At 39.6% G+C, this 16431-nt stretch overlaps 1 protein-coding gene across 6 annotated transcripts in view; it reads left to right on the top strand.

The window, feature by feature from the left end:
* Kiaa0825 (KIAA0825 ortholog) overlaps positions 1–16431 on the top strand; it is a 471157-nt gene that overhangs the window by 155142 nt on the left and 299584 nt on the right. For all 6 annotated transcript variants that reach the window (XR_005284771.1, XM_038324188.1, XM_038324189.1 and 3 more), the window contains exon 13: positions 1382–1492. Coding sequence is in view for 5 of the 6 variants with exons in the window: in XM_038324188.1 (XP_038180116.1) it covers positions 1382–1492 (111 nt within the window). In the remaining variant the exon portion in view is untranslated. The remainder of the gene's footprint in view (positions 1–1381; positions 1493–16431) is intronic.

The raw sequence follows: 16431 nt of genomic DNA, 5'->3' as shown, positions 1-16431 counted from the left end.
ATGTCACACTTTAAATGTTGATCCACAGATTTGTCCTTGACCGTCTTTTCCTTTCCACTCTTTCAGTGGGTGAATTCATCCACTCACATGTGATGACTTCTATGTGCATATCTTCACATCAGACTTCTTTTGTATATACCAGACTAGTAAATTCAAATTCATGATCTATGTCTCTCTTTAAATGTGTATCAAATGCCCATGAACCTCTGTGACTATTTAAAATGAAGTAAAATACCTGTGTGTTTCTCTAGGCTGCTCCCTCACACTCTCATGCCTTCTTAAACACATTGTCAGTGAGGATACTGTTGTTCATTCCATCAATTTAGAATTTCTTATATTTTTAGCTCTTTAGGCTCTTCTTGCTTATCCAGTACAGTATCATAGCCATTTTCCTTAACCCCCTCCAATACACATCCCTTACTGTTACAGAACTCTGCTTTATAAGATATTAAACTGCTATGATCACTACTCTTCTATAAATTCTTCAGGATTTCATCATTGCTGGTATAAAAGAGAGAGCCCTTAGAAAAGAACACATTGGCGCTAAGCTAGCTTCTGTTGGACTTTGTAGATCCCTCTGTGGACGGCATTGACTATTTAGCCTGACTTTGACAGCTATTTTGGGGGATGTTTCTTTCTCTGACATAAAATTTAGTGAAGCTTAAGAATAAAAAAGTTCCTCTTACAAGGTCTCCCTGGGCCATTCAAACCATATAAAGTTAATTATAAGTTTTTATTTATTATTTGATACATATATATATCACTTTGATGGCTAAAAATGTACCTCATGTTAAATGTTCCTTTTTAAATTTTATTTTAAATATTCACTTTTTATAGTTTTTATTTATCTATAAATTTTTCTTCATTCCCTTCCCTTCCTCGTCTCTTCCCTTCTACCCTCTTCTATAACCCCTACACTCCCAATTAAGCAAATTTTACAAATATTAGCACCTTGAATGCAGGTTGATTAAAAATCCTATGAAATATAAGAATACTAGTTCTGAGAGATATGGATTGTATTCATTGTACCTTTTGTGTGATTTGCCTTTGACAAATTTTCTAGTGTGAATTTCTGAAATTAGATAATAATGATATAACTATACCTTCCCCCATGTAAGGATTGCTCTACAAAGGCTCATTAGTCCTATTTTTTGATGCTTGCGTTTACATTTTCCATTTCTTTTCTTTGTTTTGGGGGGTTAGGTTGTTGTCATTTTGGTGGCTGCATTGTCCTCAATAAAACGACAACTTTTTTTTTTTTTTTTTTTTTTTTAGAAATTGGCTTGTGAAAACCAAGTAAAATTCCAAAATTATTTCAGTGCTAACTATCCATGGTTAATGTTTCCTGCATATTGTGAAATAATTAATTTTGTTTCCTTAGAACTTTTCAGCGTGGTGTGGATGATTCAGCTTCAAGTTCCTTAACGTCATTGTTTACTCAGCCACTGCACTGGGTCTCGTGCATCCCGCAGTCCTGCCCTTCTTCACTCAGGTGGGAGCTTCTAGATGCCACACGGGCTATAAGTCTGGGACTCTCTTACAGATGCAACAGGAATCTTGCTTCATGGGTATCGAGGAGTATTACAAAAGGAACTTAACAGTAAGCAAGGAAGTGGGAAGGATAAATGCACAATTTTTTAAGCCCAAGAATCATATACAATGTTCTCATAATCATTTTTCTTTTAACTTTAGTTATGCAGTGGAAAAGTGGATTTCGAGAAATTCATTCTATTTAAGCTAATTACCTAGCCATTTAAAAATTCATTCTTGATCTTTGATTGGGGATTTGACAGTTCTACAGCTAATTATCTGATATAGACAGTAAAACTAGATCGTCAATTTAACTTAACTCAAAATCTTAGGTAGAAGTTGAAGAGAGTAACTTTTATAATTATGAACAAGATTTTTCATTTTTATTATTTAGTTAACAACACTTAAAACTCAGAAAAAGCATTCGCAATGTAGAATATACTTCCAAAAAATCTTATGACATTTTGTGGCATTATGTAGCGTGGCAGTTTGATTCTTTGCAGAATATATTATTGGAAAAATGCCTTTCCTTTGTATCTGAGAATAAAATATCATGAATAGCTAAAGGAGATATTGATGATCTGAATGAAGTCTTGATTCATGTTGGAAACACATTATTAGTGATTTCAGGTTGGCTAGGCTCTGGGTGCTGTCCAGGCCCTCTGCATGCTGTTGCCACCTCTCTGAGTTCATCTGTGCAAATTCATGTAAGCATGTGTGCTCTCTACCATCAGCACCTTGGCTTTTCTCTTTGGAACCATCCATTACCCTTGGGTGAAACTCTGTAATTCTTTCCATCCTGCTTAATTTAGCCCAGGGAGAGCCTGGGAACTTACCACAAAACTAGTTCATTTTTGTATTTAGTGTCTCTTTTTTCTATATCTAGGGGTAAATTAAACAAGAAGTGTCTTTCTTTTTGCTTCTGTCAGTAAACAATCTACTACCCTAACAGAAAGATTCAGACCCAAGTGGTTGTTCGTTCCCAGAACAAATGGTGTCTGGTACCAGCTTCCTAGGACCATGTTAGTAGCCTGTGTTGAAAACTTAAAAACATCCTTGGAAATGCACTTCTAGAAATCCACTGTAAGGGATGAAGTGAAGATGCTAAGTTTTACAAGTAAAATAGCTATCAAAGTATTGTTTATAAGAGAAAAGTGAAAAGTTAATGTTCTGTACTGTTAGAAAATCATTTATGAGAGACTTACTATAACAATAGACCAGTAAGGGATCAATAAAAGGATCGGTTTTTAAAAGTACTTGACAACTTCTAGAAGTCTTTGTGATTTATGGTTAATTGGGGCTTGAAGCAATGTGTGTAGGAGACACAGTGCCACGTTCCTCACTGATTGCCTTTTAGCCCTCTGTGAGCTTCTGTTGAATCAGTAAGTACTCTCTTGCTTCATTGGTGGAGAGAAAGGTGCTGTGGTGTGGGTAGCAACTTTCTGAAGGAAAAGAACCTGAGGTCCATATCTCAGGCCCATTCCATTTGTAATTGGTCTTGGCAGGAGCACCTTTACCTTTCAAAGAGAAAAGCATTCAGATCTGGTGGTAACAGGCATTTCTGAAGGGTTCCCCTGCACAGTCTGTCAGTTATTCATTGTATAAAGTTGCTTTTGATTATTCAGCTTTACATGGTTCCTCACATGCTAGTTCCCAGCGTTTATCTCTGCAGGAGAGTCTAGCTAATCTATAGGTGCCCCTCAACTCCCTGGTAAGAGAAGCCTTGCTGTGTAGAACAGTTAGTAGGAGGTGAGATACAGTGGAGAAACCCTGGCCTATATGATTCTACCATACACAGAACATTACAGAAAAATGCAAATAAAACAAAACTACACCAGATCCCGAAAGGGTGTCGTCTCTGGGGGCTTTACAGGTTTATCTCTGGTAGTGAGTTTGCAAGAGGTTTTAATTTTTATTTGTGTCTTCTAAATTTTTTACAATGAGTATAGTCAAACTTTATTAATATGAAATGGTTAAAAAGAACCAAAAGCAAGCCCATTTCCTCTCATTGCTCTTTGTTCACATGGTTTAATTTACAACCTCTGTTGAGATTTTTGCATCGCCGCATTTCTGGCTGAGTGTTGGCCTTCCCGCTAACATTTTACATTCAGCTGCCCACATTTCTTGAGTTGTCTCCTGTGATTGTGGCTTGTGTTTCCTCCCGTTTTGCCTAGCTCTCCATACACAGGTGTCATGCATAAGTCCCTCAAAGACAGAACCTTCTGAACTCTTTATTGGCCTGTTGATGGTGCTTAGTCTTATCTCGTCTTTTTATGGCCAGTAAACAGTGTCTCAAAAATCCTCTGAAAGCTAATCTTCTTACCCAAATCATTAGAATGAATGCTGTTCAATTTAGTATTATTTAGCATGTGGAGAATAGTTTTCATCATGTCCCTCTCCTCCCCAGAATCCTGAATAAGCTTGTTTTGCCACACTTTATTGTCCCTTGTTTTCTATCACCCCAGTTCTCTCTGCTCCAGTTAACCCAGTCTTCTCACACATACTGAAGAGTTGGCCATTTTTAACCTGCACTTGTTGTTCATTCTCAGTGTTAGACTTTGATTCATGTGGTTCCTCCTTAGGTTCTTTATCTCCCTTGTCTAAATTTCCATGCAAAGTATGATATGAACACCCTTTTCATAAATCCCACTCGATGCCTGACATTCTGGCAACTGCCTACTGCTAGGGCCATATAACGTGCAGAGACAGGCTTGGTCCTTGTGCCTCACAGCCCAGCGTGCTGAGAACAGTGATGTGGTCTGGGCAATGAGAAAAGCCATTCTAAAATAATCGTTATTGATTTGCTTTGGTAGACATTGTAATGGGAATTCTAGATCAGCAATATGTGGCTCAAAAACCCCTCCCTTTCAACCCACATTCCATTTTTAAGCCAGGTATCGCTGTTTCTCCTTTACCCAAAATTATTCATGAAAACTCTGTTCATCACCTTAGCAATAAAAATAGTCTAGGAAATTCATGAGTTAGATAATAACAAACTAAAACATGTTAGGTTTATTGTTCTGAGAAACGAGAAAACTGAGAAATGAGATGACCAAAATAGCTAATTTTTGAAACTTCATAGGAATTAGAATTTTATATATTTATTTAAATTTATTGTGCCGGGGAGGGTACATGTTGCAACATTCTTATGGAAGTCACACAACTTGCAAGATTCAATTCTCTCCTTCCTCCATGAATGGGTCCTAGCGATTGAAAACTTAGGTCATCAGGCTCAGTGGCAAGTGCCCTTACATGCTGAGACACTTTACAGTGCAGCGTCTTAATGACTATAGCATTGATTTATTTTGCACGTATATATTATTTCAGGAAAGATTTGAGTCAGCTTTCAGAAATATTAAAGATACTTAACTAAATGTAAATGAGAAGGAAGAAAAGGAGCAAGAAAGACATGCAATTAAACCAAAACAGAGCCAAAATACTGAAAGTTACATAGAAAATAAACTTGTCTATAGTGTCTATAAGGTTACTATGAGATGCATAATAAGTAAAACAAAAATCTTTCCATGTTCTTCCGGGCTCTTGTAACACAGTTTTAAAGACTCACCTTTAGGAAAATTAATCTATTTCCAAAGCATTAAGTAAAATAAACTACATTCAAGGTGCAGGCCAATAGTATAGATGATTTAGAAACAGTTATTGGTTTCATAGTAGATTAAACTAAAGCAGCTGGTGAATAAATATATCACTATCAAGTGAATATATCACTATCAAGTGAATGGCTTGGCAATATACAGTGATTTCATATGAATGTTCAAGAAAGAATAGTCTCTTGGCAATTGTAGTAGTCAGGGTTCTTGAGTGGAACAGAATGAACCTGTACATACTAAAAAGGGATTTATAATGGCTCTTATAGGCAGTGATCCAGCTAGTCCAACAATGGCTGTCTCCTGACAGAAAGGTCAAGGATGTGTTTGGTCAAAGAGGCTGGGTATCTCACCTGATCTTCAGCCTGTTTCGGACTCTAGAAGTAGGTTTTAGGGCCAGTGAAGGAATAGCTCAGCTGCAGGATAGATGAACTTGCCAGTGAGAGTGAGGGCAAACAGGCAAAAGGCGAAAGTTTCCTTTTTCTGTGCCCTTTGATGCAAACTGTCATGAGAAGATGTGGCCCAGACTTAGGCTGGATCTTCCCACCTTAGATGATCCAGTGGAGAATAATTCCTCACAGGTGTACCCAGATGCTTGGGTCTTAGTTGGTTCCAGATGTGGTCAAGTTGACAACCAAGATTAGTCATTATAGTAATTTATAGTATGCTTCCTTCTTATGCTTTTTTTAATGTTTCCTAAACTTTTATCTTCGTTAAACTATTTTAATACTTCTAGGTAATTTTCACTTCTTCCTTTGTTGAGTAGGTCACAAGTCTGTTCTGAACCTGCTTAGCACAGTTAATTTGAGGAAGCCGTGCATTCGCTTCCTACTTATTTTTTTCTATGAGGACATGATACTCTGATAAAAGTTTAGTCTCACCTCAGCTGGAGAGCTTGCTTTTTATTGTGCTTTTACTTAAGATAATACTGTCCATGTTTCTATATCATCTTCTGGAGACTTTTCAACTGACCTGAGCAGATCTTGTCTGCCAGGCCTGGGCTCTGAGGGCCTAGAAGGATGGGATGGACTAGAGTCTAATGTTGCGGTCAGCCTCACTCCAACCCCAGTGCACTTTATACATGAACGCAGTGAAGAAAGCAATGCTACAAAGAAGGTTGTTTGAGTTCAGAAAGCCATGATCAGAAAAACATGTAAATAAACACCAAAAATCACATACTAAATATTCACAGAGCTGACCTTTCTAAGACCTTTCTCAGGACAGACCAATTTGAACACAGTTACCTGGCACATACTATAGATTATGTCCAGGAAAACAGGAAACCAACACAGAAGGCAATATCCAGACTTGGGGTACACTGACAAGATTGGATTCTGTAGCTAGAGTCTAACATCCAACAAGAATAAACCGAATGTACATGTTCAAGTTACATGACAGGAGGCATGGAAACGTCCAAGAACAATACAGGGAAGAAAGCACACCTAAGGTCCAAGGCCCTCTGCCGTTTTCCTGGAGCCTCTCCCACAGTTCCCCAAGGCATTGTTCACCATGAGTCATTTCTTTGACCATGTTCCGACCATCTTCTACATTAATTATAAGTTATATTTGACATCACTGTATGATACTGTGTAATTACTTACCAAGGTTCCTTCTTTGGTAAATGTATCTCACAGACTTTCTCCCTGTACCCACTATGCTATGTGTTATAAGTAAAAGACAAGGCAGTTAAGGAAACTTGGAACAAAAGTCCTTCTCAACACAAGAGTACAGTAACTCAAGTTTTCCAGAGGCCTACGTGGCAGCCACACAGTGCTGTTGCTGTCTTCCTCTATAGTGGAACATCCTACCAGTTTCCTCCTTCTGTTCCTGTTACTGCTTTTGTGTCTCTTTTTGTATTATGTGCCCAGACCTGCCCTGAAATACTGGATATCTTCAGTGTTCTGTCATGTAACTTTTATTTTTTTTTTTTATTTTTTTTTCTCATGGTTTATTTTTTTTTATATTTAAAAATTTCCATCTCCTTCCCTCCTCCTCCCCCCTCCCTCCCCTCCTTCTCCCCCTTCCCTCCCCTCCCCTCCACCCATACCTCCCCTCCCTCCCTCTCAAGGCCAAGGAGCCATCAGGGTTCCCCACTCTATGCTAAGACCAAGGTCCTCCCAACTCCCCCCAGGTCCAGGAAGGTGATCGACCAAGCTGAGAAGGCTCCCACAGAGCCCGTCCATGAAGAACAATCAGAGCCCAGAGCCATTGTCCTTTGCTTCTCAGTCAGCCCCCGCTGTTGGCCACACTCAGAGAGACGGGTTTGGTCGCATGATCCATCAGTCCCATTCCAACTGGAGTTGGTGATCTCCCATTAGTTCTGTCCCACCGTTTCCATGAGTGAACGCACCCCTCACGTTCCTGACTTTCTCCCTCATGTTCTCGCTCCTTCTGCTCCTCATCGGGACCTTGGGAGCTCAGTCCAGTGCTCCAATGTGGGGCTCAGTCACCTTCCCCATCTGTCGCCAGCTGGAGGTTCCCTCACGGTCCTGACTTTCTTTCTCATGTTCTCTCTCCTTCTGCTCCTCATCAGGACCTTGGGAGCTCAGTCCGGTGCTCCAAGGTGGGGCTCTGTCATTTTCTTCATCTATCGTCAGGTGGAGGTTCTATGGTGATATGCAAGAAATTCATCAGTATGGCTATAGGAACTGGCCTTTTCAGGCTCCCTCTCCTCAGCTGCCCAAGGAACTAACTGGGGGCGTCTCCCTGGAAACCTGGGAACCCCTCTAGGGTCAAGTCTCTTGACAACCCTCAGGTAGCTCCTTAAATTAAGATATATGCTTCCCTGCTCTCATATCCACCCTTCCTATATCCCAAGCACCCCATTCCTCCGAGCTCCCCCCGCTCTCCCCTTCACACTTTTCTCTCCCCATCTTCCCTTGGCCCAGTCTTGCCCAACCCTCAAGTTCCCAATTTTGCCTGGCGATCGTGTCTACTTTTAAAACACAATGCAATGTTCTCTGTGTTCTCTTATACTTCTTCCGTACTCCGTTTTATTTAAATCAATAGTAGTCTCTCCAAAGACTGTAGACTCATAGATGTCAATGTACATAAATATTTTCTTGAGGATTGTACTTGAGGTTACAGATCCTGTTCTTTCCATGCTGATCCTCTTCTCTCTGCCTTGTCTTAGCTAAAGGTAAGTTCACTCGGTTGTGTACGCAGACCCCAGACAGACATCTAGAGACTCTTTGCCACCTACATTCCCACCCTATTGCTAAGTCTCCATAATTTTAAACCTTTACCATCCATAAAGCTACTTTCATCTTCTTCCAAACCACTGCAATCTCCCCTATCACTACAGTGATGGCCTACCCTTGCCTTTTCTTGATGGTACTGAGCCTGGCCCATGGTAGGCAAATACTCTTCCATTGAATGACTCACATGTGCCAGTTTTCTATAATTTACGTATTGATTTTCATATCCAGATTTTTTTCAAACCCAAGTCAATCTTTCTAACTCAAACTTAATTCATACCTATGACGTAAAGACTTTCAAAGAGTACCATATTCTTGTACATATGTATACACACACAGTGCATGGTCTAGAAATGTCATATGCATATTGCTGTCTTCCTACATTTCCAGACTCTGACAACCATCACAGTATGGGACTCTGCTCATCACCCTTTCCACCATTGCTTGCTTTGCTATTCTTCCATTCCCTAGCACCTCTTCATCTTTAATGAATGAACACCCACTTACCTTCATAGCTAGCTCAGAAATGACTTTTGTAGGAAAGCCTTTCATTAACTCCCAACGATTAGCTTGGGTTTTGTTTGTTTGCTTGCTTCTATATCTTAGTTTGCTTTCCTCTGTTACTTATTCTGTCCACTTGATCTAGAAGTCAGCCAGTACATATTATTTGACTGACTGAAAGCATGAATAAATAACAAGATTAATTCAGAGTAGTAATGTATATGTAAGTGCCATATAAAATATTTCTAACGTTTTGTATGAATGGTAGATCTCAGGTATGGAAAGTGTGATTTTGATGAGCTGGTTACTTCTAGTATCATCAGGAAATACCATTTAGAGAGGAGAACAAAAATTGCTTTCTGGTAAGTGGATGGAGGAAATGACATAAGTAAATTTTAATGTGAAATATTTTAGGAGTCGCCTAGCTATTGCTGGCAAGCTGTTACACAGCACTGAGAAAAACGGCTGAGAGAGTATGTACTCTGAGATGCAAGCACAGAGCCAACTAGGGGAGGAACTCCAGGAGCTAGTACATAGCTGTTCCAGAGAACAGAGGGACAAATACCCACATCTTTGAAAAGACTTTCCAAGACAAAATCAGTATCTGTGAATCAGGCGGTTATAAAAGGAACTAAAATTGTCGGCTAAACTAGGTATTTCAGAACGATGGTTGGATGGATGGATGGATGGATGGATGGATGGACGGACATACAGATGGGTAGCTTAAGACTTATATTTCTTTTTCTATTATGATTTAAAAATATTATAAGAGAAACACAAAAATTGAGACTATACTGTGATCATACAGACAACTAAAGATTTTCACAATAGATGAATGTGTCTTCTATACTTGTTTGGTTTTGTAATCTTGGCAAATGAGTTTACCTATGCGAGTTTCTGTTTCATTTTATATTTTGATGAGGAAGTTGAGACATAATATTCTATAATCTTATTGATCTACTTAAACATTTCATGCAAAAATACTGTTTTTTTTTTCTTTTTCTGAAAGCATCTTCTTCCCTTACATTCCAGGATATTCTCATGGGAGGCTTATGAGAATTAAATGAGCTAATGTGCCCCCAAGCTATTTGTCACATTAAATATCCACCAAGCAATCATTCATAACAACTGGACAGTAAAGAGATTTCTGCTTCAGTAAATGGAAGACTTTTTCAATTATCTAAACATATTAAAAGGATTTAATACTGTTGGAGGAGGCGGCTTTCTGATTCCTGGCTGCCATCCTTAAAATAATCACACAGATACTGTATTAATTAAATCACTGCTCTTGCTTCTTATTGACTAATCTCTTACATATTAATTTCACCCATTTCTATTAATCTGTGTATCGCCACAAAGCTGTGGCTTACTAGGCAAAGTTCCTGTATCTATCTTGGGAGAGGCTACATGGCTTCTCCCTGAGTCCACCTTCTTTCTCCTAGCATTCCGTTTAGTTTTCCCCGCCTACCTTTTTTCCCTATAGCTCTGCTATAGGCTCAGTGCAGTTCCTTTATTAACCAGTGATATTCACAGCATACAGAGGGGAATCCCACGTCATACTACAAGGGTGATAAAGTGGAAAGAACATTGAACTGCTTTCCCACTAGCTGCCCACACTTACCAGAAGTGTGACATTAGAGAAAACCTTTCTGAAACTCTCAGTAATAGGGTCTTTTCTGGTGGTCAGCTACTGTCACAGTCATTGATTCCAGAGAGACAGTGCCTCCTAAGAGGGATGGCCAGTGACTCCTTGGTACCAGTAAGACCCTACTGACTCATGGCTCTATGAGGAACTCAGGGAGACTCCTCAACCCATGGCTCTACTGTTATATTATTTTCAAAATTAAACTTAATTAACCTTCAAAGCACTTGCCAATGACTTTTTCTTGTCTTTACCTCTTGTTTCAGGCTACATGAACCAAAGGAGTCTAAGAGACACATATAGCCAGAATTTCCCTAATTTTTAGACAATATTGGATATAATGCCAGAGAATTACAACCACTAGATAAGAATATAATTAGCAAAGTTTCTGCCTACCATGCTCAAAGCCCCAATGTAATTCCCAGCACCACATACACAAGTGTGAGGAGACACACCTGTGATCTTTATTTAAGATTATAAATCTGTATTAGTGGACAAAGCCAGCTTGAATATCAAGCCAAATTATACATACATACATATATGCAAATTGGCATCACCCAATTTTTACTTCCTCAATCATCTATAATTATAACTACTGTTAAGATTTAGCTATGCCTATTATAGATATCAACTATTTGCAAATATTTTCAGTGTAAACTACCTGAACTTTTTATACTTTTGGTTAAAGTGGAAAGGAATATATTTTGAGTTTTTAATTTCAACACTTTTTTCCTCAGGTACTAAAATTGTCTTTATGAACAAAGATGACAAAATAACGTTAAAAGTTTCCTTTGCCTCTTTTCTTGGAAAGATTTTGACAGGAAAGTTATGGAAAACAAAAAATAATGTCATAATAGTGGGCTCTACATGCTCCTGTTTCCCTGCTTCAGGATCGTGACCCTTAGCTTGTCTTGAGTTATGCTCCTGACTTTGCTCTCTAAATAATGTACCTTATGCTTTCTGGTATAAATTTGTCCCAGTGATGCATGCCAGAAACGCTCTGGTTGAAATCATTCCCTAATACCTTAAGTAACATGGCTCCAGTTTGGGACATAGCCCTACGACCAAACTCAATTTTAGGTTAAAAATTTGGTATCCTCAATCAGGAGGCTTGAATGGAGCCAAACATCTTCTATGCCAGAACATGCAACTTATATACCAAGTATCCATCAAGCTTAATTAGGGGAAACTTGAAGCAAAGGAAAGAGCATGGGTTTTGAAGTCAAAGTGACCTGGATTTTAAAGTAGCCACATCTATTAACTAAATGTCTTTGGAATATTTGTTCAATATTCTTAAAACAAGAATTTAAATATACAATAAGTATCTCTGTTCTCATCACAACTTGAATATTCTTAGGAAACAGACCTTTGATAAAGATTCAGGTGAAAATAGTTTATTTTCTAAGTGGCAAGAGAGAGGAGATAGTGAAGCAAAAAGATTCATGTCATCTTTCAACTCAACTGTTGCAGTACTGGCTGAACTTAGCAAGCCTTGGGGGGAGTAATGTAATGTGTTGTTTGTTTTCTTTTAATATGTAATCAGTGTAATCAGATTTTCTTTATTAATTAATGGTTTTAATTTTAAAAAATTAAAACATAATTGCATAATTTCTTTCCTTCACCCCTTCCTTTCTCCAGTAATTCTCATGCATGTACCCCACCCATCTCCTATAGAAATCATTGCTTCTTTTTCTCTTTTTTTTCCATTGTTATTGGTGTGTGTACGCGGTGCGAATACATGTATGTGTACCGAGAACACATAAATACAACCTGCTCAGTCCATTTAGTGTTTCTTATATGTATATAATTTTAGTGCTGACCACTTAGTATTAGATAAATCAAGGAGCCCTTTCTTGGGAAAGTTTATTTTCTCAGCTCTTTTTTTATAAATAATATCAATCAAAATTTCCACTTCCTCCCCTCCTCCAACTTCCCTCCCACTCCCCAGCTCCCCTTCCCGCCTCTCCCCCTCCAGTTCTAAGAGAGGGCAGGTTCCCCTGCCTTTTGGGAAGTCCAAGGCCCTCCCCCCTCCATCCAGGCTTAGTAAGGTATGCATCCAAATAGAATAGGATCCCAAAAAGCCAGTACATGCAGTAGAGACAAATCCCAGTGCCAGTATCATTGGCTTCTCAGTCTGCTCCCATTGTCAGCCACATTCAGAGGGTCCAGTTTGTTCCCATGCTCTTTCAGTCCCAGTCCAGCTGGAGTTGGTGAGCTCCCATTTGCTCAGGCACACTGTCTCAGTGGGTGAACTAACCCCTCATGGTCCTGACTTCCTTGCTCATATTCTCCCTCTTTCTGCTCTTCAACTGGACCTTGGGAGCTCAATCCAGTGCTCCAGTGTGGGTCTCTGTCTTTATCTCCATCCATCACCAGACAAAGGTTCTATGGTGATATTCAAGATAGTCATCAGTCTGACTACGGGACAAGGCCAGTTCAGACACCCTCTCCTCCACTGCCCAGGATCCTAGCTGGGGACCTCCCTGTGGACACCTGGGAACCCCTCTAGAGCCAAGCCTCTTGCCAACCCCAAAATTGCTCCCTTAATTAAGATCTCTTCTTTCCTGCTCCCATATCTGTCCTTCCTCCATCTCAACCATCCTACTCCCCCAAGCTCTCCCCAATCCTTCCATTCTCCCTTCTCTCTCCCCCTCTTCCTTTCCCCCTACCCAACCCCCACCCCCATGCTCCCAACTTTTGCGTGGCAATCTTGTCTGATTCCAATTTCCAGGAGGATCTATGTGTTTCTCGTTGGGTTCACCTTAGTACTTAGCTTCTCTAGGATGGCGAGCTATAGGCTCAATGTCCTTTTTTATGGCTAGAATACACTAATAAGTGAGTATATACCATATTCATATTTTTGGGTCTGGGTTATCTCACTTGGAATAGTGTTTTCTATTTCCATTCATTTCATGCAAAATTCAAGATGTCATTGTTTTTTACCGCTGAGTAATACTCTAATGTGTAGATGTGCCCCACTTTCTTCATCCATTCTTTCATTGAAGGGCATCTAGGTTTTTTCCAGGTTCTGGCTATTACAAATAATGCTGCTATGAACATAGTTGAACAAATGCTTTTGCGGTATGATTGGGCATCTCTTGGGTATATTCCCAAGAGTCTAAGAGTGATATTGCTGGATCCTGAGGTAGGTTGACTCCCAATTTTCTGAAAAACCACCACACTGATTTCCAAAGTGATTGCAAAGTTTGTATTCCCACCAGCAATGGATGAGTGTTCCCCTTACTCCACATCCTCTCCAGCATAGGTTATCATTGGTGTTTTTGATTTTAGCCATTCTGACAGGTATAAGATGGTATCTCAAAGTTGTTTTGATTTGCATTTCCCTGATAGCTAAGGAAGTTGAGCATGACCTTAAGTGTCATTTGGCCATTTGAACATCTTCTGTTGAGAATTCTCTGTTCAGTTCAGCGCCCCATTTTTTCAAGTCTTCTTTATTTATTTATTTTTTATTAAAAATTTCTGCCTCTTCCCCACCTCCCATTTCTCTCCCCCTCCCCCACTTCTCTTCCCCTCCTTCTCCAGTCTGAAGAGCAGTAAGGGTTCCCTGCCCTGTGGGAAGTCCAAGGTCCTCTTCCCTCCATCCAGGTCTAGGAAGGTGAGCATCCAAACAGGCTAGACCCCCCCCAAAGCCAGTACATGCAGTAGAATCAAAACCCAATGCCATTGTCCTTGGCTTCTGAGCAGCCCTCATTGTCCGCCATGTTCAGGGAGTCCGGTTTTATCCCATGCTTTTTCAGTCCCAGTCCAGCTGGCCTTGGTGAGCTCCCATTAGATCTGTCCCACCATCTCAGTGGGTGAATGCACTCCTCGTGGTCCTGACTTCCTTGCTCATGTTCTCCCTCCTTCTGCTCTTCATTTGGGCCTTGGGAGCTCAGTCCAGTGCTCCAATGTGGGGCTCTGTCTCTATCTCCATCCATCACCAGATGAAGGTTCTATGGTGATATGCAAGATATTCATCATTATGGCTATAGGATCGGGCCATTTCAGAATTCTCTGTTCAATTCATTACCCTATTTTTATTGGGTTATTTAGAATTTTAATGTCTAGTTTTTTGAGTTCTTTATATATTTTGGAGATCAGACCTTTGTCTGATGTGGGGTTGGTGAAGATCTTCTCACATTCAATAGGTTGCCTTCTTTTCTTAATGACTGTGTCCTTTGCTTTACAGAAGCTTCTCAGTTCCAGGTTTAGTTTATTCATTGTTGCTCTTATTGTCTGTGCTACTGGGGTTCTACATAGGAAGTGGTCTCCTGAACCCATGTATTGCAGGCTACTTCCTACTTTCTCTTCTATTATGTTCAGTGTGGTCAGATTTATATTGAGGTCTTTAATCCATTTGGACTTGAGTTTTGTGCATGGTGATAGATATGGATCTATTTTCATTCTTCTATAGGTTGACATCCAGTTATGCCAGCACCATTTGTTAAAGATGCTTTCTTTCTTCCATTGTATAATTTTAGCTTCTTTGTCAAAAACCAGGTGTTTATAGGTTTTTGGATTAATATCTGGGTCTTTGATTTGATTCCATTGGTCAACATCTCTGTTTTTATGCTAATACCAAGCTGTTTTCATTACTGTATCTCTGTAATAGACTTTGATGTCAGGGATGATAATGCCTCTGGAAGTTCCTTTATTGTATAAGATTGTTTTGGCTCTACTGGGTTTTTTTTCCATATAAAGTTGATTATTGTTCTCTCAAGGTCTGTGAAGAATTTTGTTGGGATCTTGATGGGGATTGCATTGAATCTACAGATTGCCTTTGGTAGAAGTGCCATTTTTTCTATGTTGATCCTACCAATCCAAGAGCATGGGAGATCCTTCCATTTTCTTGTATCCTCTTCAATTTCTTTCTTCAAAGACTTAAAGTTCTTGTCAAATACATCCTTCACTTCCTTGGTTAGAGTTACTCCCAGATATCTTATGCTGTTTGTGGCTATCGTGAATGGTGATGTTTCTCTTATTTCCCTCTTTGCTTCTTTATCCTTTGTGTATAGGGGGGCTACTAATTTTTTGAGTTGATCTTGTATCCTGCCACATCACTGAAGGTATATAAATAGTGTACATAAGTAACCCCAAAAACTCTATCAGAGAACTCCTCCTCAGCTCTTAACATTCCTTAATTGCCAAGGTTTTTGTCAGTGGGTGCAAGCTGTGAGATTCAGAGTAGGATTTTGAGAAGCAATCAGAATGCACAGTTTCACTTATCAAACAATAGAACGAGGGTTCTGAAGCATACACTTAAACAACTCTCAGGAGTCAGTCATTACTTGAGAGGTTTTTGTAGAAAAGATCTCATATTCACAAAAGACCCGAATTTGTGATATAGCAGAAAGTAACCATGAATTTCTGATCCTCTGAAGTACTGAGATTACAGGCATCATCTCCACACTTGTGTTTGCCATAAAGATAATCAAACCTGGGTTTGTACATGCTAGGTAAGTGCTCTACCAACTGAAAAATACTCCCCGGATCTTCTCTAGGAGTTTCAGTTCCCTGGCATTATATCCAATCTTGTCTAAAAGTTAGGGGCACTAAGGCTGTATTCATTCTTTCCCCTTTAATCTATCTAGCACAAGCCAAGAGGTAAAGACAAGAAAAGGTAAAGTTATTGACTTCCCAAATGGTCTCTTCTTTATACCACTGAAATCTATTCCCCATTTTAAGGGTTGTGAATCCTGTCATTGATTTTTCACAATTGGCCAGACAGAGAGAGAGAGAGAGAGAGAGAGAGAGAGAGAGAGAGAGAGAGAGAGAGAGAGAGAGAGAGAGAGAGAGAGAGAGAGAGAGAGAGAGAGAGAGAGAGAGAGAGAGAGAGAGAGAGAGAGATATTACCAAGGCCTGGTGGTTCTCTCTTTTAATTCTTTAGTCATACTATTCATTAGGCAGAAGCAGAGTTTGAGCCTTACCTGCTTCCAGGACAGAGAAAGTTCTGGGA

This window comes from Arvicola amphibius, chromosome 3, assembly GCF_903992535.2.
Source record: "Arvicola amphibius chromosome 3, mArvAmp1.2, whole genome shotgun sequence".
Taxonomy (NCBI): domain Eukaryota; kingdom Metazoa; phylum Chordata; class Mammalia; order Rodentia; family Cricetidae; genus Arvicola; species Arvicola amphibius.
Note: the sequence above shows the minus strand (reverse complement) of the source record. Positions and strands in the feature narration are given on the sequence as shown.